The sequence below is a fragment of the Dioscorea cayenensis genome, chromosome 26 (assembly GCF_009730915.1).
Source record: "Dioscorea cayenensis subsp. rotundata cultivar TDr96_F1 chromosome 26, TDr96_F1_v2_PseudoChromosome.rev07_lg8_w22 25.fasta, whole genome shotgun sequence".
Classification (NCBI taxonomy): Eukaryota; Viridiplantae; Streptophyta; class Magnoliopsida; order Dioscoreales; family Dioscoreaceae; genus Dioscorea; species Dioscorea cayenensis.
The window spans coordinates 451,286-474,792 of NC_052496.1; the positions used below are offsets into that span (position 1 = coordinate 451,286).

The following is a 23,507-nucleotide window of genomic DNA, read 5'->3' on the forward strand; positions in this document are numbered from 1 at the left end:
CGTATTGCATCATGCGTAGCAATTTCTTGCTTGTTTGTTGCAACAAAGTAGGTATAGTACTGTAAGTTTTGACCTTCACCTATAACAGTTAAGTACTAGAGATATACCTCATAATGCTCGCATTAATTAAAAACATTCTAATTAAAGATTTGATTTGTTAAGTCTAATTCAAATAACAATTTGATCAAGTTTTTGCATACAAATTATAATCATTGTTACATCTTGTTTTGGGGATTGAGCCAAATAATGTAGAATAAACACTATGATATTATTTTCCACAATTTTAATTACTTAAATAAATAAATAATATTAATCTAAAATTTTATTATTATTTATAAGAAAAATAAATTTAAATAATTTACAATTTAGTTTTAATTAATATTACTGAAATAAAAAATTGATTAACTCAAAATTTAATATTTTTTAAAAAAATCTCCTAACTCCAATTTTGTCCACCAAACAAAACATTTTTTTTAAAGTTTTTCTAAATATCTTTTTACATGTTTTAAAATTTTTATATAAGTTACAATATTTTTCCCATAAGAGTTTATAAAATAAAATACACATAATAAATAGTTTGATAAAAAAATATTTAAAAATTGATCCAAGTGATAAGAGTTTATGGTCATTTAAGTAAATATTTTTGAATTTACCAATATTAGTAACCCAACACACAGGAGTCTTACACTAAAAAGTCAGATATTCAAATCCCATCTCACGCATGATGAATATTGTAAATAGTGTGATTGTCCGTCTTATAAAAAAAAATATTAATTTTTAAATATTTTTTGAGAGAATTTTTTATTTTATTTTACAAGATTTTTAGGACCTTATTCCAAATTTATTTAGAGATTATGGCTTTATTTGGATTGGTTTTTGGAAAACCCAGAAGTGTTTTTTTATAAGTTAAGTACTTATGGGTTCCAAAAATATTGTTTGTATTGGCTTTTCTGCAGAAGCAGAAACTCGTAAAAAAAAAATTGTTTTTCAGCTTATTTTTACAGCTTCTGCTTCTAGTAAAAGCTAATAAAATAAAAAAAAAGTGTGTAACTTACTCTGGAAAAACACTTTTTTTTTTTTTCCAGAATTACTTATACTAAACTAAAAAAAAAAAATATTTTTTTTATAAGCCAATCCAAACAAGGTCTAAAACTCTCGCTAGGCTAGACGGGTGAATCAAAGAAATAAAAATAAATAAAGTAACTATAAAAAAAGACTCAATTCTTGACCGAAAGCTCGAATGGACTCGACCATGCTATGAAAACTTGATCAATGGAGCAACGCTTGCTATCTCTACTCCAATCACAACCGTTAAACCCCAATCAACTAAAGCAAATCCACGCTTTGATTGTCACATCTCAGCCGTCCATTTTTCCTCTCTTTCTAAAACTCGTATCAGCCCCTGCAACCATTCACTACGCTCACCAAGTGTTCGATGTAATTCCCCAACCAAACCCGCTCTTCTCCAACTCCATCGTATCCATCTTCTCCAAGCTTTCGCTCCACCAAGACGCCATTAATGTCTTCTTCTCCGCTCATCGCAAGGGAACCGAGCTGTTGTTTTTCACCGTCCCCTCGATCCTCAAGTCTTGTGTTTCTTTGGTTGCCGCTGTGGAGGGGAAGCAAGTGCATGCGCTCTCGCTGGTTCGTGGGTTTTGTTCCAATGTTTACATTCAAACGGCGCTGATTGATTTCTACTCGAAAAATGGGGATATGGATGCTGCTGAGAAAGTTTTTGGTGAGATTTCGGTCAAGGATCCAGTGCCTTGCAATTGTTTGATATCTGGATACTCGAAGTCCGGGAATGTTCAGGCTGCGCGGCGAGTGTTTGATGTGATGCCGGTGAGGACGGTTGCTTCCTGGAATTCGATGATATCGTGCTATGCGCACGTTGGGGATCCGGTTCAAGGGCTGAGGTTGTTTGAGCGAATGCGAGACGAGAAGGAGAAACCGAATGAGATGACTCTTGTCACCGTTCTCTCGATTTGTGCAAAACTGGGTGATTTGAGCACAGGTTTGAAGGTCAAGGAGATGGTTGATGCGCATGATTTGCGGACGAATTTGATAGTGCGGACAGCGGTGTTGGAAATGTATGTGAAGTGTGGTGCAGTTGATGAGGCACGCAAAGTGTTTGATGAAATGTGTCAAAGAGATGTTGTTGCTTGGAGTGCCATGATTGCTGGTTATGCTCAAAATGGGAGATCAATTGATGCTCTGGAGCTCTTTGAGAAGATGAGATTAGTGAATGTTGAGCCGAACGAGGTCACTCTTGTCAGTGTTCTGTCTGCTTGTGCTCAACTGGGCTCTGTTGAGGTTGGAGAGCAAATAGGAAGATACATTGAGAGCCAGGGATTTGCTTCAGGGGTGTATGTTGGTTCTGCATTGGTTGACATGTACGCGAAGTGCGGTAACATAAAACGGGCTCGAGCTGTTTACGATAATATGCGTCATAAGGATGTTGTATCTTGGAACTCCATGATTCGAGGACTCGCCTTTAATGGACTGGCAGATGAAGCAATTGATCTCTATGAGAAGATGATTAGAGAGCAACTCAAACCAAATGATGTGACTTTTGTGGGATTGTTAAGTGCTTGTGTGCATGGTGGCTTGGTTGCTGCAGGAATTCAGTTTTTCAACAGTATGCAGAAAGTACACAATGTTTTGCCAAAGGTTGAACATTGTGCATGTATGGTTGACTTATATTGTAGATCAGGAAGACTTGAAGAAGCCTATAAGTTCATCAGTGATATGGAAGTTGAACCAAATATTGTCATTTGGGGCACACTTTTGAGTGCTTGCAGAGTTCACTCTGATGTTGAACTCGCCGAGCGATCAATGGAGAAGCTACTGGTGTTGGAGCCTGATAATTCTGCTAATTATGTGCTACTATCTAGCATATATGCTGATGCTGGTAGATGGGAAGAAGCTAGGAAAATGAGGAACCTGATGAGGAGAAAAGATGTTCAGAAAGTGGCTGGTTATAGTTGGATAGAACTAGATGATACGGTACATAAGTTTTTGGCTGGTGATACATATCATCCAAGATGTGATGACATATATGATGTTGTTGATGGATTGAGTTTGCAATTGAAATGGGTGGATAAGAATACAGAGTATGATCAAGAGGTCTGGGAGGCTTTGTGACTGTGAGTTTTGTGTACTATTTTTTTGAAAAATATAATTGTAGTATTTATTTTCATGATCACATTCAAATGCATATTTGTTTGTCTTGTTGCAAGTTTCTTTTGGTTAGGTATCAGCTCGTTTGCAAACGTGTCTACATTATTTCAACAAACAAGGATGTGAGCAAAAAAGAACAAAGGAATCAAATTTGTTGCTTGTCTTGTTAGGTTGTATGATAAGGACTATGACAACAATTGAGATCAGAATTTTATCAACTGCATTGTTTGACTTGTGCTCCTCTGTGTTTATGTTTCCTTATTATTATTATTATTATTTTTTTTTATTTTGTTTGTAAGTGCTGTACCCCATTAAAGGGTTGTCAAGTAGGTATGGTGGAGGTTGTCAAGTTGGTACAGTGATGCACTAGTTGCGGTGTTTATCTACTACAAATTTATCAATCCGGCCATGTGTCATATTAGGCGATAAAAGTTCTATCATATGCACATTCAGAAGATTTTCAAAAACAAAAACAAGCTGATAAACCTCTTATTATACAATGTTGAAGGAGAAGGATATAACCTCTCCCATGAGAGACTTATTGGACCTATTTAAATAATATTATAAATAGTACTTAAGCCGGAGAACAAATAACTTGATAATTTATATGCATGCTTAAAAAATTTTATATTGTAGTGATCTCATATCAAAAGATGTTGATATTGAATGGGAGAACAATAGGGAAACTATATAAATGACAACTTTATAGAATAGATCAAATAAAGTTACAAAGTTTCAAATTAAATACAAAACAATGATACTATAAAATCAGGATAAAATATAATAACTAGATAAAATGAATCAACTTGAAAAAAAGAAAGTTAAATAATAAACCCACTATTCTATTAAAACAAGGCTGTTAATTTAATCTCTAAACCAGGACATCCCATCTAAATCCTAACTTAATGTTTCATAAGAAAAATCGCCATTCATGCATGCAAAGTGAGACCATTTTGTCTCAATATTTCTTGTGGACAGTGGTACAAATAAATCTTTTTAAACTAATCAATTAGTTACATTATCAACTCAAACATCTTGTTTGTACTTTATGCTGTTTAATGTCATTAAAATCCATAACCTAAATTCTTGTTTAGAAATCATTTTAAAAAGTGTTAATCATTGCTTATGAAAAGGATAAGTCACAACTTAACCTTTATTAGCTTCATAATTTATATAAACTCCCTAAAGATTTAAAATTTCAGGGCTTGTTTATAATACGAAAGTTTTAAAGGGTGTTAATGAAAAATTTCTCGTCTTTATATAAGATACCACCCCCCTCTAAACTCAGCGCTCGCACCGCTCGCGCACCCGCGCAGAGAGAGGGGGAGAGAGGGAGCGAGCTCGAAGGCTCGGGAGAGCAGAGCTATGGATCCAATGGCGGCCACGTCCAGAGGAGCCCCGAGCGCATTCACCCAGGCCAACGCTCTCCTTCGCAAGAATCTCATCTTCCAGGTTTTTCAATTGCTTCTCGAATTGCTTGCTTAGTTCCTACGCGTTTCTTGTAGAACTTCAATCGGAACACCTTTACGGTGTTTCTTGGTATGCAGAAGCGCAATTTGAAGACGAACATCGGTGTAGTTGTGTTTCCAGTCATCCTCTGTGTGCTTCTCGTCGTTCTCCAGAATATGGTGAACCATGAGCTCGAGAAGCCTAAGAATCGGTGTGGATGTCGCTGTGTCGGCGTGCGTGCGGATGGGACGTGCGAGGCTGTGTGTGGGATCGAGTATTCCACTCTGATTCAGGCCGCGACCTGTCCCATCCCCAGTCCTCCGGCGTGGCCGCCTTTGCTTCAAGTCCCTCCCCCTGGGTTCCTTGCAACCAGAGGGGCCTCTACTCCATTCGCTGATTTGCCGGATGAATCTTGCAAGGCGACGCATTCTTGCTTCGCCACTGTGCTCATCACTGGCCTTGACCGAACGGTCGCTGAAAGTATGTATACATTTTCACTTCTCTTCATTGGGCGTGTTTGGATCAAGGGAAAGTAAATGAATGGAAATGCTCAAGTAAAAATTAAATGAATGAAAATTGTGTCCATGAATTCTCTTCCATTAGACCTTTAAACGCATGAAAAGTTTTTTTTTTCCTTCTTGCATTTCTTCCAGTCTTCTATTTTTGTCCTCTATTTTCTTCAATTCAAACCTAATAATAATGTTCTTTTCTACCAGTTTTGCAATCTATCTTGACTGTACTTTGTGTTGCTTGATTAGGTCTTTCAGGAAACTTCTTTACTGCTGTTAATTACTCTTCATCAAACTTCTCTGATTTTCTGAGCTCTTTATCTGATTTTGTGCTGGTGAGTTTTTATGTATGCACAGTAATTGTTTTACATTTTCTTAGGCCTGTAGTTTCTTTTCACTGATATGTTTATTTGTGACATTGCCTGATCTCACTTTTCTTTCAAAAAAAAAAAAACTGTCAGGGGACAGATACACACCCAAAATATGTGAATTTTATCGAACCTGCTTTTGTTTCTAATCACCCCTTATATGTGCTTCAACCACTTTGCAATTCAAATTTGTCACTCGTGGTTCCTGTTCAGCTTGGTTCTGTAACAGTGGCTCAAGGTATGAGGCTTCTTTCCGATATACACAGACAAATGAGCAGTCTTCTTTCCTTGTGAATTATTATATTTAATAATTGAACTTCCGTGCATTGTTGTATAATCCATAAGTTTCCCGAATCTGTGCAATTTGAATAGAGGTGAAATGTGTCCAAGGTTTGTCCTTGTGGCGTGATAGTTCGTCAGCTGTGAATTATGAGTTGTTTAAGGGTTACCAACAAGGAAACACTGAAAAGAAGATAAACTCAATTGTGACAGGTGATCTTTATACCTTGGATCTTATTATAAAAAGTTCTTATTTACAAATCCAATTTTGCTTATTTATTTATTTATTTATTTTGCAGCTTATGATTTCCTAAATACCAACGTGACTAATTTCAATGTTAGTATTTGGTACAATTCTACCTATCATGACAGCACAGCTGTTGCCCTCAAGCCATTGGTGCGTGTCAAACGCGCAATAAATCTGGTAGGTGTTTAACATCAGATGGAATATCTTATTTTGTAGTTTGTATTTTGTATATATGTACTCTTAGATTCTCAATGCTTGGTGTGGGTTTGGTTGCTCTGTTTTGTTTTTCTTTTCATGTTTTCCATTTCCAGTCTTACCCCACCAGCCCAACCCCTTCTTCCGCCCTTATCTTAATTATCCATTTGAAAAGTTTTATTTTTTTAATAATTATACCCTTTTTTAAATTTTAAAGTAATTCCAGTTTTAATCTATAATATATTTTCATAGCCTATATTTTTGTGATTGCTGTACTGATTATTCGTGTAATGCCTTACATCACCTTGCTTCTATCCTTGCGGATTGACTATTTGACTAGTAGGTTTCAATATCAAAAGTCAAATTCATTTCCCGTATGCACTGGTTGATAATGAGTTCCCACAGTCCTCTTGGAGTTCCCACTTTCCTATTATCTTATTGTAAGACTTGAAATTTGAAAACATAATACATTTGTATCTGTTGACATGTTATTCTTTTTGAAATTCCTTTTTAACCTTTGGTAGAAGAAACAAAGAACATGTTAATCAGTTAATGCCCTTCATTTATGACAGGTCTCCAATGCTTACCTCCAATGGCTGGGGGGTACTGGTGTTAAAATGCAGTTTGACTTTGTCAAAGAAATGCCAAAACCAGCAACACAAATTAGGCTTGATTTCTCTTCTCTTCTCAGTGTGCTGTTCTTTACTTGGACACTTGAGCTACTTTTTCCAGTAAGTAATATGTCCTGTATTTAAGGTCAGATCTGTATTTTTGACCTTCACAATCTCTCCCAAGCTGTAACTTTTTCATAAATCAAATCTTGTTGAAAATGAATCTTTATGGACAAATTCCATGGCAATTCATTTAACGTCATGAACTTTGCCTTGTGACTGTTGAAGTCCATCAGTTTCGTTGTGGAGAGGTTTCTAAATTGAGCCATAACTTTCTCACTTCTGATGTAGATTATGTTGACATACCTGGTTTATGAGAAGCAACATCAGTTAAAACTAATGATGAAAATGCACGGACTTGGGGAAGGAGCATACTGGACTATATCATATGCTTATTTCCTTTCACTGTCATTGTTTTATATGCTATGCTTTGTGGCATTTGGCTCGGTTATTGGTAAGATTGTCGAGAAACTTCACCGGTAAATGACATATGTCGTGTATCAAACACCATGGACATAATAGAGCTTCTATTCTTTGCAGGGCTGAAATTCTTCACACTGAATTATTACAGCCTTCAGGCTGTTTTCTATTTTGTGTTTATCAATTTGCAGATTGCACTTGCCTTCTTTTTGGCAGCATTTTTCTCAGATGTCAAGACTGCTACAGGTTAGATTTCCTCTGAATTATCTAATGATCATCAGTATCTTTCCAGACAAAAAGGTACATTGTGCTAATATAGAAGGTGATGTTTCAGTTATAGGATATATATATGTTTTTGGTTCGGGCTTATTAGGAGCATTCCTTCTTCAGCCTTTTATTGAAGATACTTCCTTCTCAAGTAAGTCGATAAACCTATAATTAGCAGGTTGTTAATCTTTTCCACCTTTTTCTGTTGTTTCTTCACTCTTATTTTTGATTACCCTCTTGTGGCCATCATATATCTAATCTTCAGTCGAATTTTAGGGAATTGGGTTCTGATCATGGAGATTGTTCCTGGGTTTTCCTTATACAGAGGGCTGTACGAATTTTCTCAATATTCGTTCATTGGAAATTATATGGGTGCATCAGGCATGCGGTGGGCAGATTTGAATGACAGTGACAATGGAATGAATGGCATTTTACTCATCATGTCAGCAGAATGGATAGTTCTGCTTCTGGTTGCTTACCATTTTGATCAGGTTGCCTCATTAGGTGTTAGGATTAGAAAAGATCCATTATTTTTCTTGCAACATTATTGGATGCCTTCAACTTCACATCTGAAGCCAAGTCTGCAACCGGAAACATCGAAATTTTATGTTGCAATGGAGAGATCTGATGTTTCTCAAGAAGTAAGGATTCCTGCTTAATTTTCTGCCCTTTTTTTTTGTATTCAAATTTGAAACTAAATATTTGAGTTGTGATATGGATGTTAGCACTGTAATATCATAAAAAAAAGGGAACATTAAGTTTGAGAAATGAAAGATGGCTGATTGTCTCTTACACATATTTTTGCTTTTTGTCCATGTTCTTCCCTACACATCTGTTTATTCTTTGGATGAATTTAGACATGGGTGTCATTTTATAATTTTTATAGTCATGGCACGCTTGTAGTACCACAACTCACAGGTTTGATCTATGAAGTGATGCACCTTGTCTACTGTTTAGAACTACTGAACCAGTGTACAAGTTTCATTGCCAGATCATAGTACAAGGATCTCATGAAATGCTTCAGGCATGTATACTGACCTCATTTAATGATTATTATGAATGGAAAATAATTCTTGGTGCATCTTTGGTTGTGGTAGCCTTGTTGGGTGAATTTGGTCCCATACCAGGCTATCAGGCAGACACACCTGTTGGCAATGATAACTTGAGACAGCAGTTGTTCTGTTCTTACAACAGAATATTGTGTCTTAAAGAAAGTATCATGGCAATGTAGATCATTAAACCTGTTCCAGTTGCCACTTGCCACATCTTTTCTCCTCACCTTTTGTGTTACCAAGGTGAATCTGGATAATAGAAGAACTGTTTCTTTAGAAATTGTTAATTCTATTACTGTTAAAAACTGTAACCTGTTGAGAAACATGGTTGTTTTTGGTAAATGCTGATTCTTATGTAACTTTTCTTATTTATTGCAGAGAGTGCGAGTTAAGAGGCTACTACAAGAACCTACTGCACATGCCATCATCTGTGATAACCTTATTAAAGTGTACCGTGGAAGGGATGGGAATCCAGATAAATTTGCTGTTCGAGGATTATCTCTTGCTTTGCCTCGTGGTGAATGTTTTGGCATGTTAGGTCCTAATGGCGCAGGCAAAACTTCTTTCATCAACATGGTTGGTATTGAAGTTTTCCTCTGCATTAATCAATAATGGCATGCCTTCAGTTGTTGGAATGATATTCGTATATTTTAAGATGCAATTGCATATGTTCTTTGGTCTTCCTTCAACTTCCTTCAACTTCGATGGAAGCTTCATTCTAATAATGGATCTGATTCTCCTTTAATTTATATTCTCTTAATTTAAATATTCTGCAACAAGATGTAGTGCCTCAATTTGAATAACACCTGTCTGTCCACAGATGATTGGGCTTACAAATCCGACCTCAGGCACTGCATACGTTCAAGGATTGGACATTCGATGGAACATGGGTAAAATATACACTAGTATTGGCGTGTGTCCTCAGCAGGAGTAAGTATCTGGTTTTCATATTAGACCTATAGAAAACTCGAGTGCTGCAAGTCAAATAATATATTAGATGAAGGTACATATGCTTAGGCTTGAAGTTTGCATATGCTTATGTTGGGTTTAGAACCATCTAAGTGTCTCTTTCCATGAGAGCTTACCAGATGTGATGTGACCTGGCAATTGGTTCACGCCCCTAGCATGAAGTATAGTACGATGTATTTTTCAAGAATCCACATTAGTCTTGAGTAGATTATGTTAGCACGTGGAAATGTTTCATTTTTCATGACTCCAATCACCATTGATTCTTGTGCTTATATAAATTATTTTGCATTACAGCTTGCTGTGGGAAACACTAACAGGCAGGGAGCATCTTATGTTTTATGGTCGTTTGAAAAATCTAGAAGGAGATGCACTGATGCAGGTATGTAATAGCTAAGAGTGTCAAATAGGGAACAAAAGTTTTTGCTATACCATAAACAAAAGTTCTTTAGTGATGATTTTCTTCAATTTTGCTCACTTTTCTTCCTTCCAGGCAGTAGAGAAATCCTTGAAAAGTGTAAACCTATTTTATGGTGGTGTTGCTGATAAGCAAGCTAGGAAATACAGTGGTGGTATGAAGAGGAGACTTAGTGTTGCTATTTCACTTATTGGTGATCCTCAAGTATATACATACCATATGAGCTTTTGGTTTTAAGTAATTGAACATATGTTTGCTTTTCTATGAGTGAACTCTGAATTTCCCCTAGCTCATTTAAAAGATTCCACTTCGAATTTCTCGCTAGGTTGTCTACATGGATGAACCAAGTACTGGACTGGATCCAGCATCAAGAAACAACTTATGGAATGTCATCAAGCATGCGAAACAAGGGCGGGCAATTCTACTCACTAGTAAGTATCTGATTTGATTCAACACCACAATCTCAACTGTTAATTCACGTAAGCATGCAGCTTTACAGATCTCAGGACTCATATTAGATGGCTCTTTCCGTTTTGCTTTTTATGAATGTTTGTCGTAGTATGTAGTTTAAGCTGTGCTTCTAACAATCTTCACCCTCACAATGTTAAAATTTTCAACCCCGCAAGAAGTCAATTCAAAGTTTAAATCTTTGATATTAACGTTAGTATGTTTTTGAATCATTTGGTAGATTACAATGAACTGTTAATTCTTTTTCAGCGCACTCAATGGAGGAGGCAGAGTTTCTATGTGACCGATTGGGTATCTTTGTTGATGGAAGTTTGCAGTGCATCGGAAACCCAAGAGAGGTCTGCATGCCTAGAGAACTCGTTTTCTTGGAAATACAATTTCTGCAATATTTGATAAAACAAAATTAACGTGATAAAAACAGGTGCATACTTTTCCGCTTTACTTCACCAATGTTAAAAGCTTTCCCTCCATATTTTGCATTGACAGTTAAAAGCTCGATATGGCGGTTCATACATTTTCACAATGACAACATCGGCAGAAGAAGAGAAAGAAGTCGAAAGCTTAGTTCGACAGCTCTCTCCAAGCGCAATTAAAATTTATCATATACCTGGAACCCAGAAGTTCGAACTGCCAAAGCAAGAGGTCAGAATAGCCGATGTTTTTCAGGCTGTTGACAAGGCGAAGAAGAGGTTATCTATATATGCCTGGGGTTTGGCTGACACAACGTTGGAGGATGTATTCATTAAGGTTGCAAGAGGAGAAGAATCCTTCACTGTGCTTTCCTGATTCTTGGACATGCATTCTTTTACAGGTACTTCAGATTCTGAGTTTTATTAACCATATGCTTGATGATGATTTTATTGGTTTTACTTGATCAAGCTTTATCAGCAAAACAATTTCGTAATTGTATTATTTTCAATTAAGTTTTGTTTCTAGATTTAATTGGTTTTACTTGATCCAAGTTTTTTCAGCGATAATTAAGTTTTGTTCTGTTTGATTCTCAGGTTGCGTTGCACTGGAGACCGGGGGGATGTTTGGCTCCTGCCGCTGAGAACATTCAGGGTGATGTTGAGGGATCAATCATACACACAAAAAAAAAATCATAGAAAATAAAATTAATAGGTAAATGGAAAAAAAAATGTAAAATAATAGAAAATTCCTCTTCTGTAACCCAAATTTTCCTCAATAATCCAACACTTCCAAATGTATAGAGACATTGTTTGATTTTTATAAGGGTTTTGTTTCACATCAATCTAATTTGTTATAATAATTTTCATTATTATTTATTTATTTTTATTAAATGGACAAGTCATCGTCCATCTCTGTCAGAGAACTTATTTATCATAACTCAAATAGGATTTGAGCGACTGAAATTTATTTATCATAATTTAGATGGAATTTGAGCAGGAGTTCTCCTATGGTCGACCATATTAATATTGATTATATTTTTCAAATTTATTTAAAGCAAATAAATATTGTAATTCTAACTTAACGACTTAAAAAGTCATTTAAGCCGAAAAGTTTAAAGACGAATATTTAAAAAAAAAAAAAAAAAATTCCCCTAGTCTCTTATTCACAAGACTACACCACATCAAGCACTAAGCCTCGAGATTCACACTCACAGTAATCATCCCAAATCAAGAAAACTTAGAGAAACTTCCCTCGTGATAAGCGCTACTTTTAATCAACACCAATCTCAAAGCACAGCTCTTCGGACATGAAAGTCGTACCTCTACCCCGCATAACGGTCCCACCTGGCGTCCATCTCTCTCCTCCCACTGCCCTTCCTGCCCATTTTCCTTTCATTCCCTCTCTCTCTCTCTCTCTTCCCCTCTGCCCCTTTTGCCCGTTCTCTTCTCCTCTCTCTCTCGCTCTCTCTCTCTCTCTCTCTCTCTCCGTCTCGTCTTCACTTTCCTGAATTCCATCCCTTTTCCTCTCCTTTTCCAGCCCGTTAGCACTTCTCGGGAATAGCGCCCAGAGCTCGGGCATCTCCTCTTGCTTCTTCTTCTTCTTCTTCTTCTTCTTCTTCTCCTGCTCTTCCTCATCTTCCATCGCTTTTCTCTTAGCTGAGCTCCCTTGCTCGGTGAATCAATCCCCGGGCCCCTTCTATTTTCGGATGCGTAGCCGTTTCTGGTGAGAAGCTCTCTCTGTGTGTCTATCTCTAGGGTTTTGAAGCTATGAGGTCGGCCGCTCGATCTCGTCGTCGCTTTGGTTTGCTGGATTTGTTGCTTTGATTCTTTGTGTTTCGACTTTTAAGTTTGGATTTTTCGATCGGTGGACTGGTGTTTTGCTTCTTTGGTTTCTTATTTTTGGAGAATTCGATGGGTTTGGGGCGTGATGCGGTGGAGGTTTGGGGAGATGGGGGAAAGCTGAAAGGGAGTAAGGGTAAGAAGAAGAGTAAGAAGGAGAGTGGTGAGGGCAAGGAGGAGAGTGGGTGCTGGGTTACTTTCCGGCTTATGAGCAGCTGCATGTCTTCGAGATCCAAAGTGGATACTTCTATTAGCAGCGCCATTACGCATTGTGGTAATTTGATTGAGGGCTTGATTGTCTTTGATTAAGTTCTTGTATGCTGATTTTTTATGCTTTGCTAATTTTGTTGCTTTGATAGATATTTTCCTTTCTTTTTAATTCGTTTGATCTCCTTTTTTAGTAGTTGTTTCTGAATGCTAATGGTTGTTATACTATTTGAGATTGCAGTGCTTTGAACTTTCTGGGAATGTTGTTAAAAACTTCTAATTTTGTCCTGCTAAACAATCATGTGATAATTAAACTTATAGCTTTGCTTTTTCTATAATAGATAGTTTGAGTGTGACAGAAGAATTTGTGTGGCTATATTAGGAGATTGTTTTGTCATCTGTGGTTGTGCCTTTTTTGCTTTGAACAAGGAGTTGGGCCTGCTTGTGATTACTTTACATTTCTCATGCTCCATTTATTTTCTAAACAAATTCTGGGCCGCAGGTGGAACATCATTGTAAGTTGATGATGCATTTGCTTGTGGAGATGGTATTTTCTGAACCATTAATTCAGCCTCTGTTCTCTGTTCTTGCAGAATGGGGCAGGACAATTACATTGAAACAAGGGCACATATAAGTAACATTTATCAATAAATAGTCTGAACTCTAATGAAACTGTTTTAAACAATAAAGATTATCTGATTGAAAATAGGATTTTCAAGCAACCAGAATGGTATTCTCATGGTTTGAGATAAATATTACATTCCCATGTTTGTCGGTTTCTGAGATCTCATAGAAGTTAATTTCTCTTCCTAGGAATCCATTTAAGAATGCAAGCGTCAACGTTATAAATGATTATAGTGCCACGTGCTCTCGGTTGTCGATCATGTTTTGTGGTTTGAAATTAATATTAGATTCTCATGTCGGTGGGCATCTTAGATCCCATAGAAGTTTGTTCTCCTTTAGGAATTCATTTAATAATGCAAGCATCAAACTTATAAATGATCATAGTGCCACGTGCTCTCTGTTGTCAATCATATCTCGTGGTTTGAGATAAATATTAGATTTCCACATCGGTGGGTATCTTGGATCCCATAGTTTGGTTCTCTTCCTAGAAATCCACTTAATAATACAAGTGCCAAAGTAATAAATGATCATAGTGCCATGTGCTCTCAGTTGTCGATTGTATCTCGTGGTTTGAGATAATATCAGATTCCCATGTCCGTGGGTATCTTAGATATGATAGAAGTTTGGTTCTCTTCTTAGGAATCCACTTAGTAATGTAAGCGTCAAAATTATAAATGATCATAGCGCCATGTGCTCTTAGCTATCGATCATATCTCGTGGTTTGAGATAAGTATTAAATTCCCATGTTCGTGGGTATCGTAGATCCCAAGAAGTTCGGTTCTCTTCCTAGGAATCCACTTAATAATGCAAGCATCCAAAGTCATAAATGATCATAGTGTCACGTGCTGTCAGTTGTCGATCATATCTCGTGGTTTGAAATAAATATTAGATTCTCATGTCGATGGCATCTTAAATCCCATAGAAGTTTGGTTCTCTTCCTAGGAATCCACTTAATAATGCAAGCGTCAAAGTTATAAATGATTGTAGTGCCACGTGCTCTCAGTTGTTGATCATATCTCGTGGTTTGAGATAATATCATATTCCCATGTCTGTGGGTATCTTAAATCTGATAGAAGTTTGGTTATCTTCTTAGGAATCTACTTAATAATGCAAGTGTCAAAGTTATGAATGATCATAGTGCCACGTGCTCTTAGTTGTTGATCATATCTCGTGGTTTGAGATAAGTATTAGATTCCCATGCTTGTTGGTATCTTAGATCCCATAGAAGTTTGGTTCTCTTCCTAGGAATCCACTTAATAATGCAAGCATCAGTCATAAATGATCATAGTGCCACGTGCTCTCAATTGTCGATCATATCTCATGGTTTGAAATAAATATTAGATTTTCATGTCGGTGGGCATCTTAGATCCCATAGAAGTTCGGTTCTCTTCCTAGGAATCCACTTAATAATGCAGGTGTCAAAGTTATGAATGATTGTAGTGCCACATGCTCTTAGTTATCGATCATATCTCGTGGTTTGAGATAAGTATTAGACTCCCATGCCCGTGGGTATCTTAGATCACATAGAATTTCAGTTCTCTTCCTAGGAATTCGCTTAATAATGCAAGCATCAGTCATAAATGATCATTGTGCCACGTGCTCTTAGTTGTCAATCATATCTTGTGGTTTGAAATAAATATTAGATTCTCATATCGGTGGGCATCTTAGATTTCGTAGAAGTTTGGTTCTCTTCCTAGAAATCCACTTAATAATGCAAGCGTCAAAGTTATAAATGATTGTAGTGCCTCGTGCTCTCAGTTGTCGATCATAGCTTTTCTCCTATCATTGTTAGAACTAAGGGACAAAGTATATTTTTCCTAGATAGAAAACTTACCTCTTGACCATAATTCTTTTCAAATACTCTATATGCTGATCAAAGATGGCTTCTATGCATGTTGAGTTGCCATCCTGTCATAATTCTGAGCTTTGGAAAAAAGGCACCACCAGTCTTTCTAAGTTTGAGTGGCAATTCTTGATTGTGTATTTAATGGTCCCAATATAGTCAATCTAATGTACTGCTGTAGATGAGCTGGGTTATTTTTAAACACTGTCGATTAATGGTTTATCATTCAGTTCTATAATAATTATATATACGTAGAGAATCCAGCATCGATAGTAGTTCCAACCTGGATCTTTGATTCATGGCTTACAATCATACATTCTGTTCTTAACAGAAATACTTTATTATACTTCCCTATGACATATGATATTGAAAATGGAACACATGTTAAGAAATACTTTATTATACATTCTGTTCTTAACAGAAATACTTTATTATACTTCCCTATGACATATGATATTAAAAATGGAACACATGCTAAGATATTTTGCTTCCATGAAGTTATAATGACTGTCATGTGAATTCTATGCCTTCTATTTTCATTTTCTCCTGTGTGATTTTTCTAGGTTGATTGGCTTATTGTTACTTTTGTATGGATGCACTGCTTATTTTGCAATATGATTATTTTTTGGATACACATGGTTAGAAGCTTCAAGAACTTTTGATTTATATGTTAACTAGTTATCTAATACTTGGAATGTTACCTATTAAATGGTTTCACTTTTGCGTGTATCTGCAGAAAGTAAATCTGCAAATGATGGCAGCCGGGATCAGCCAACTGTTCCAATAGCCTCTGGGTCTACTACTGCTAGTAATACAGAAAGTAGTTCATCTATTTCCAGAGTGGGAGAAGAACTTAAAGTTGCATCTCAGCTTAGGAAGTTCACTTTCAATGAGCTTAAATCTGCCACCAGAAATTTTAGACCAGAGAGTCTACTTGGAGAAGGAGGTTTTGGTTGTGTCTTCAAAGGATGGATTGAGGAGAATGGAACTGCGCCTGTAAAACCTGGCACAGGACTTACTGTTGCTGTCAAAACACTGAACCATGACGGACTTCAAGGGCATAAGGAGTGGCTGGTCTGTATTACAAATTCCTAGCTTGAATTTTAATTATAATGTTTTATTATTCAGCAGTTTGTTCAGTATGATCAATTTTCGAATTTGTGCTTCTGCAGGCTGAAGTTAATTTTCTTGGTGACTTACTCCATCCAAATTTAGTTAAGCTGATTGGTTACTGTATTGAAGATGATCAAAGGCTGCTGGTATATGAATTCATGCCTCGTGGAAGTCTGGAAAACCATCTTTTCAGAAGTACGTTACTCTAGATTTCTTACATATATTTTGATCTTGTCTCATACTGCAATGTACCATTGGCAAGTCTTTACCTTCTGAGGGACTTCTGATTGTTGGGACGTTGTTTTGATATTTAGACCATAAATTTGTTGTTATATTCTGTTTGTTTCTGCTTATCCTTTGAACCATTAGAACATTAAATGGTTTTAGTATGTATTCAATCATGAAAATAATTCATGTCAGTAAAGCCATATAGGAGAGTTTAGAGTAGTCTGAATTTCTTTGGTTAAGTATTATCTGTGTTGTCACCTTCTATGATGTTTAATTCTCATCACCTTCACTGTTTAATCTTTTCTTTCACAACCATGATAGGGTCACTGCCCCTCCCATGGGCCATCAGAATGAAAATTGCTCTTGGTGCTGCAAAGGGCCTTGCTTTTCTTCATGAAGAAGCAGAAAGACCAGTCATATATCGGGATTTCAAAACATCAAACATCCTGTTAGATGCTGTATGCAACTAGTGACTAAACCATTCTTTTTTTAAACATTACTTTTTTTGTTCTCTGAAATCCTGGCGTACAGGAGTACAATGCAAAGCTTTCTGACTTTGGACTTGCTAAAGATGGTCCTGAGGGTGATAAGACTCATGTGTCGACCAGAGTGATGGGTACTTATGGATATGCTGCTCCTGAGTATGTAATGACAGGTAAAGCTGATTGAATTGTTCCTTCAGGCTTTATGTTTTGTATCTTTTGAGCTTTCCTGGTGTTGGATGTTTGTTATTATTATTCACTTTCTTGTTTATTGAGAAGTTTGAGCAAACAAGCCATGAATACGGTTCGTCTTTACAGTATTCCTCGTGGAGCTTTTCACAGCTCTTTTCTTACTTTCTTTTGAATTTGAGCATCCATTATTTGTTCTAGCATTACCTCAAGGTAAATCGTGCTATCCCTACTGGTCTTTCATGTCTGTGGTTATCTTGAATAAAGGGGGTATATGAATCATCAGAATAGAAATTTGTAACCAAATGTGAAGATAGAACTGTAGAAGGCTTCGCTAGTGGGACTTAGAAATTAGCCCTGCCAGACTTAATGTAAGTTTCTGTTAAGAAGTATTCTTTGAAAGTTATAATCATATAATTTTAAATCTTGGAACTGAAAACCCAACCAACATGTAGAATTGTAGAAGGCTCCCTCAAGTCTTGGTCATTGGTAGGCTCATAATGCAGGTTGCTGGTGAATTTCCTTTGAAAAATTAGGCAATGCATGGATAATGGTGAACAACATGAAAAAACTGTTGTCACACAAAAATTATCAAGTTGCTGCACAAAAAGCTTCCTTACATTTATGCTATGCAAGTAATTTGCTGCACATATGTTGTTTATTATGTATCTGCATTATTAACATAAGTCAATGTGCTCTTGATTGGAGCATTGCTTGAAGGACAAATTCTCCCTGTGGAAATTAACTTGTGCTAATTCACTTGTCCAGGACATCTCACATCAAAGAGTGATGTTTACAGCTTTGGAGTCGTCCTACTTGAAATGATGACTGGCAGGAGGTCCATGGACAAGAATAGACCAAATGGGGAACACAACCTGGTGGAATGGGCTCGTCCTCATCTTGGAGAGAGGCGACGCTTCTACAAGTTGATCGATCCCCGCCTTGAAGGCAACTTCTCTATCAAGGGTGCTCAAAAGGCAGCTCAACTTGCTTATCATTGCCTTAATCGGGATCCCAAAGCTAGGCCACTTATGAGTGAAGTGGTAGATGCTCTCAAACCATTACTCAACCTTAAAGACATGGCAAGTTCTTCATACTTATTCCAGAACATGCAAGCTGAACGAGCCACTGCAGGCACCAACAACCCAAGTTCCAAAAATGGGTTGAAGATGCAAGGTGCATTTGCAAGAAACGTGCAGCAACCTGTTAGGAGTCTCTCCAATGGTGCATATGCATCTCCGAACCACAAAAATCAAAAGCTCAACAGTTTCCCGGCCAAAGGTTCGAAACCTGGATGAAATGTGAGATGTCTTGTAGACATGTTAAGCAATGCATGTGGCGATCCGTCAATCTTTGCTGGTTATATATAATATTCAAGAAAAATAACTGTAGAGGATATCTATAATGATTTACCCTTGTTCAAGTTTTCATCTGCTGCTTGGTGCAGGCAATTCAGCTTGAAGGAGGTTTGACAGAATTTCAGCATTTGCTCTTTGAAGGCTTAACAGAGCAGAATGAATCACCCTTTCTCTTCTTTTCCCCTTTTTGGGTTTTTTTGGCCCCTGTTTGTAAAATCTATTTTAAACATGAAGTAATAGAAAAGTAGTTCGTTCTCAAGTTCCTTGGTATGATCAAACATTGCATTAATTTATTAATGTTTAATTTCTTCTTTGCATGGATGATATTGATATTGTCTGATTGATTATAATTTATGATGTCCTTGGAAAGCCTTGCTCCAGGTCCATTTAATTCTCGAGTTTTACGTTTCAAGTGCTAAGAAAAGTAGGGGTGTGCACAAGTCTTGACGGAGTAAGTGGAGATAGGGTCCGGGTATACATAAGCATTGGGGTCACTTACACAATTACTACTCACACATTTAGAAATATGTTCGGCTATCAGCATTGAGGTCACTTACACAACTACTGCTCACACACTTAGAAATATGCTCGGCTATCAATAGACCACTTGGTCGGTTCACAAGTAAACTCATTTGTTAAAATAATAAATCTGATTAAATATATATTATCAATATTCATCCAATGAAAATTACCCACCACCATAAACCCAATTTTTGTTACTAATGCTTTTTATGAACATTGCTTGTATGCCAATCCACCAACTTTTGGCATCATTTTGTTCTCAAATTAGAGGAGAATAAATGAACGGGTATAAATTCGCACTTTATTATCTTTCCATTTACACACCCCTTAATTTTGGTATATTGCATTGATAATGGCATTTTAGCATTGATATTTTAATGGAATTAGATATGAGCTGTTCAAAATACCCTACTCTTGTTCCTCTGTTATCCATCTTTGCTTCTTTCAGTGTGAGTATCATCAAATTTTGGTTTATTTTGCAGTGTTGGGATTATTTAAATATGTGTTTTTATGGATGTGAATCTTGAAATGTTTTTTGTTGCTGTGATTTGTTGTTCTGGGTTGTTGGTTGTGTGCTTGTGCTGATTTGCTATGGAATTGCTTAGTGTTGGAAGGCATTCTTTAAGAATGATATCAACCAATCTAATGATTAAATTTTGGAATTCATTGTGAATTATTTTGAAATTGGCACCAGATTACTTTGATTAGTTAGTGATGCTCATGCCCTGATTTTGAAATTTATATTGAATTCTATATATATATATATATATATATATATATATATGGATGTTAGAATCTCCAGATGATCCATGATTGCTTGGATTTTATATTCTTTTCTTTTGTTGTCATGGTCTTTCAACCTTTTCTTCCTGTTCTGCCATTCTGAAGTTTTGGTTGAAGTTTTGTAGCTCTGTTCATTTGGTGGTAATGTGTTATTTCTTAAGAACTTTGTGGACTGTGCCATATATTTAGGTTTTGGTTGTGATGGCCAATTCCCACAGCTGCAAATTGGATATTTGAGGTTGTAAAACACTACATTTTGCTTAATAAAATTTACATTTTGAGATAAGCTGCCAATATATATTTTACATCAAAAGATGCCAATATGAATTCCATACCATTTCTGCAAGATGACACATAAGGAATGCAGGCCTAATTTATCTCTTCATGATTTTATTTTCTCATTATTTTCTTGTATAGTGCCTTCATAATTTGGTAACATGTACATTCTATTAGTACAATTATATGAATGATTTTATTTTTAGAATTATTCTTAATCTCTCCCCCACTCAATTATTATTAATCTTTCATGGACCATTTGCTGTTATATATATATATATATATATATATATATATCTTATATACATCTTGTGCTTATCTTTTTTCTATTTCTTGATAAGATTTTTTTTTTTTTCTTTTTGTTGTGTTTTTTAGGTAGGAAAATGGGACAGCTTTTCTGTTGCTTACAGGTTGAACAATCAAATGTGGCCATCAGAGAAACTTTCAGGAGGTTTGATGATGTTCTTGAGCCAGGATTTCACTGTCTTCCCTGGTTTTTAGGGAAAAGAGTTGCAGGTTATCTTTCACTCCGAGTGAAACAACTCGATGTTCGTTGTGAAACAAAGACAAAGGTTTATTTTCTTATCATTAACTTAGTGCACGAAATTATGTTCGAATGTTTCTCTTAAAATTTACTGAGGAATGCAATGTTAATTGCTTGAAGGGTGTTTATTCAAGTAAAAGAAATTGAAGTTTCCGATGATTTTGGTTGTTAACATTAGTATCATTTCATAGTATTCTTAAAGTTTGGTGTGAATTGTTACATGTATTACTTCTGGCAAACAATTTTTCATTTGTTCGACAAGAATCTGAAGTACAAAATTATGGTTTGCCACAATGTATTAGTTTTCTCAACCCTTCTCACATACAATTCTTGTTTCTGTTTTCAGGATAATGTATTTGTTACTGTTGTTGCATCGATACAATATCGTGCAATAGCTGAAAGAGCATCTGATGCTTTCTATAAGCTCAGCGACACAAGAGGGCAAATCCAGTCATATGTTTTTGATGGTATTGAAAGTTGAAATTTCGAGTTTGAGATGATTTATAAATTCACAGGCTGGTTTCTAGAATTATGATATACTGATAAACTAACTATGCTTTCTTTTTCAGACTTATAGATTTCTTTAGAATAGACAAAATTTTAAAAAATATCCTACAGCATTGTTATAACATCTTTTCTAATTCATTTTTGAAAATTCGAGCATTTTTATGGGGAACAATAGACAAGTATTGTTTGCAATATCATTTTCGCTTTGATCACTTATGTCAAATTTGTGTGGAATTCATTCTCAAGACCTGTAAGTGGATGTTTCTTGACAAATGAAACTTGCACTGGATAATGGACTAGCTTACAATATGCTTTAATCATATTATTCTTCGCTTCTGAATGTGTATCGACGATTATTAATGTCAATAAACATCGAATCTGCTGAGTCAAACAAAAATTTTCTGCTGTTGTTCAGTGATAAGGTCCAGTGTTCCTAAGCTGGATTTAGATGATATTTTTGAGCAAAAGAATGATATTGCAGAGACTGTGAAAGAGGAGCTGGAAAAGGTAATAAAGTTCTTCTTCAACAAAATGTTTACCACTCTACTCAAATGCATTTTGTTACATATAACTTCATGCCCTCTTAATAAAACCTACTTATATGCATGTGTTACACAGGCCATGGCAGCATATGGCTATGAAATTGTCCAGACACTTATCGTGGATATCGCGCCGGATGAGCGTGTTAAGAGAGCAATGAATGAGATAAATGCGGGTAAGCTTACATCATTTCTTTCCCTTGATTGTGTGACATAGTGAGGTTTTCTAGCCATTGTTTGCTGCATTGATCAATTCATTTTATTGTTCACATTAACTGAATTCATCTTTGTAAATCTAAAAACAAGCTCTCTTTATGTTAAGGTAACTTAAAAGAGTGATGCAAATATATTTAGATTTGAACATTTGCTATTGCATTGGATCAATAATGCTCTGAATTATTTAAAACAGCGGCGAGACTCCGAGTGGCGGCTACTGAGAAAGCCGAAGCTGACAAGATACTGCAGATCAAGCGAGCGGAAGGAGACGCGGAATCTAAGTATTTAGCAGGTCTGGGTATTGCACGGCAGCGTCAGGCCATTGTCGACGGACTCAGGGACAGTGTGCTTGCTTTCTCGCATAATGTACCAGGAACAACTTCAAAGGATATCATGGACATGGTTCTGGTTACTCAGTATTTTGACACCATGAAGGAAATTGGAGCCACTTCAAAGGCATCTTCAGTTTTCATTCCCCATGGTCCTGGTGCTGTGAAGGACATTGTTTCACAGATAAGTGATGGTCTTCTCCAGGCCAACACTATCATCCCTACTGATTGAAACTGCTACTCAAATTTAATTTTTCCCATTTTTGAATGGTTTGATTGTATGACCTGAATATCTTGTTTTTTTCTTAAGGTACATCAAAATGAGACATTCAAATTGAGTATCAAAATGAGTTCTACTTTTTAACTTCTTTTTGAAATATGCAAAAACAGAAGGTGAAGGTGAACTTGGAAGGAATGTTATCAAATTTAGAAGTTATATTAATATTTTTTTAAATGTAATATAGGTAAACCATATTAGAGATGTGCACAATTGTGAAATTAATCTCTCAACATACATACATGTGTCTTCAATTTGTGTGGATAGAGGATCGAATCCACGTTCTTAACATAACACAAATACTCTATACAGAAATTTCGAACAATCTATCGTATTTTTAACTCTAAACGGATAAATATAAATCAAAGTTAAATGAGAGGCTGAAAAGTGAAGTAAACTACAATTTCTATTTTTGAAATATCTGAATTAAATTTAAATACAATTTACAAATAATATATATATATACAGACCGCCGGCCTAATAGCCTAGTGGTACCGGGTCCCAAAGAGTTTCATGGAGGTCGCGTGTTCGAGCTTTGCTCCACGCGATGCTTTGTGCTTGAGTGAGGATGCTGTGGAGCGATGCTCTGGAGTCTGTCCTTGACTTCCCCCAGTGATGGGACCGTGACATATATCGTTCTGTGTCAAAATATATATATATATATATACAGATCCATAAAGAAAGAATTGACCAAAATTGTCTCATTTCATTATAAAATTTAGGGAAAATTAC

At 36.2% G+C, this 23,507-nt stretch overlaps 4 protein-coding genes across 8 annotated transcripts; all 4 read left to right on the forward strand.

The window, feature by feature from the left end:
• Window positions 1-1,188: 1,188 nt before the first annotated feature.
• On the forward strand, window positions 1,189-3,413 carry LOC120253037 (pentatricopeptide repeat-containing protein At1g08070, chloroplastic-like). The gene is made up of 2 exons (XM_039261280.1): window positions 1,189-3,146; window positions 3,240-3,413. The coding sequence occupies exon 1, from the start codon at window positions 1,273-1,275 to the stop codon at window positions 3,142-3,144; it is 1,872 nt and encodes a 623-aa protein (XP_039117214.1). The 5' UTR covers window positions 1,189-1,272; the 3' UTR covers window positions 3,145-3,146; window positions 3,240-3,413.
• Window positions 3,414-4,480: 1,067 nt separating this feature from the next.
• On the forward strand, window positions 4,481-11,638 carry LOC120253151 (ABC transporter A family member 7-like). 3 transcript variants are annotated; one of them, XM_039261455.1, is made up of 19 exons: window positions 4,481-4,632; window positions 4,728-5,109; window positions 5,388-5,473; window positions 5,600-5,744; window positions 5,879-5,998; window positions 6,085-6,209; window positions 6,800-6,958; window positions 7,190-7,352; window positions 7,439-7,564; window positions 7,653-7,736; window positions 7,862-8,226; window positions 9,016-9,213; window positions 9,458-9,567; window positions 9,901-9,985; window positions 10,097-10,225; window positions 10,347-10,452; window positions 10,739-10,827; window positions 10,976-11,300; window positions 11,494-11,638. In XM_039261455.1, exons 1-18 carry the CDS (start codon window positions 4,546-4,548, stop codon window positions 11,273-11,275), a joined length of 2,859 nt encoding a protein of 952 aa, XP_039117389.1. In that variant the 5' UTR covers window positions 4,481-4,545; the 3' UTR covers window positions 11,276-11,300; window positions 11,494-11,638. The 3 variants fall into 3 exon arrangements, 1 of the variants encoding a protein (XP_039117389.1); XR_005534211.1 differs by lacking the exons at window positions 10,976-11,300; window positions 11,494-11,638 and having other exon boundaries at window positions 10,097-10,214; XR_005534212.1 differs by lacking the exons at window positions 10,976-11,300; window positions 11,494-11,638 and having other exon boundaries at window positions 10,097-10,175.
• Window positions 11,639-12,291: 653 nt separating this feature from the next.
• LOC120253064 (probable serine/threonine-protein kinase PIX7) lies at window positions 12,292-18,975 on the forward strand. 2 transcript variants are annotated; one of them, XM_039261325.1, is made up of 7 exons: window positions 12,292-13,012; window positions 16,149-16,486; window positions 16,585-16,720; window positions 17,075-17,211; window positions 17,285-17,408; window positions 18,193-18,705; window positions 18,872-18,975. In XM_039261325.1, exons 1-7 carry the CDS (start codon window positions 12,811-12,813, stop codon window positions 18,883-18,885), a joined length of 1,464 nt encoding a protein of 487 aa, XP_039117259.1. In that variant the 5' UTR covers window positions 12,292-12,810; the 3' UTR covers window positions 18,886-18,975. The 2 variants fall into 2 exon arrangements, with proteins under 2 accessions (XP_039117259.1, XP_039117258.1); XM_039261324.1 differs by having other exon boundaries at window positions 18,193-18,965.
• Window positions 18,976-19,540: 565 nt separating this feature from the next.
• LOC120253065 (hypersensitive-induced reaction 1 protein-like) lies at window positions 19,541-22,843 on the forward strand. 2 transcript variants are annotated; one of them, XM_039261327.1, is made up of 6 exons: window positions 19,541-19,590; window positions 20,739-20,935; window positions 21,254-21,374; window positions 21,830-21,921; window positions 22,033-22,129; window positions 22,363-22,843. In XM_039261327.1, exons 2-6 carry the CDS (start codon window positions 20,747-20,749, stop codon window positions 22,728-22,730), a joined length of 867 nt encoding a protein of 288 aa, XP_039117261.1. In that variant the 5' UTR covers window positions 19,541-19,590; window positions 20,739-20,746; the 3' UTR covers window positions 22,731-22,843. The 2 variants fall into 2 exon arrangements, with proteins under 2 accessions (XP_039117261.1, XP_039117260.1); XM_039261326.1 differs by lacking the exon at window positions 19,541-19,590 and adding an exon at window positions 19,635-19,753.
• The last annotated feature ends 664 nt before the right edge of the window (window positions 22,844-23,507 follow it).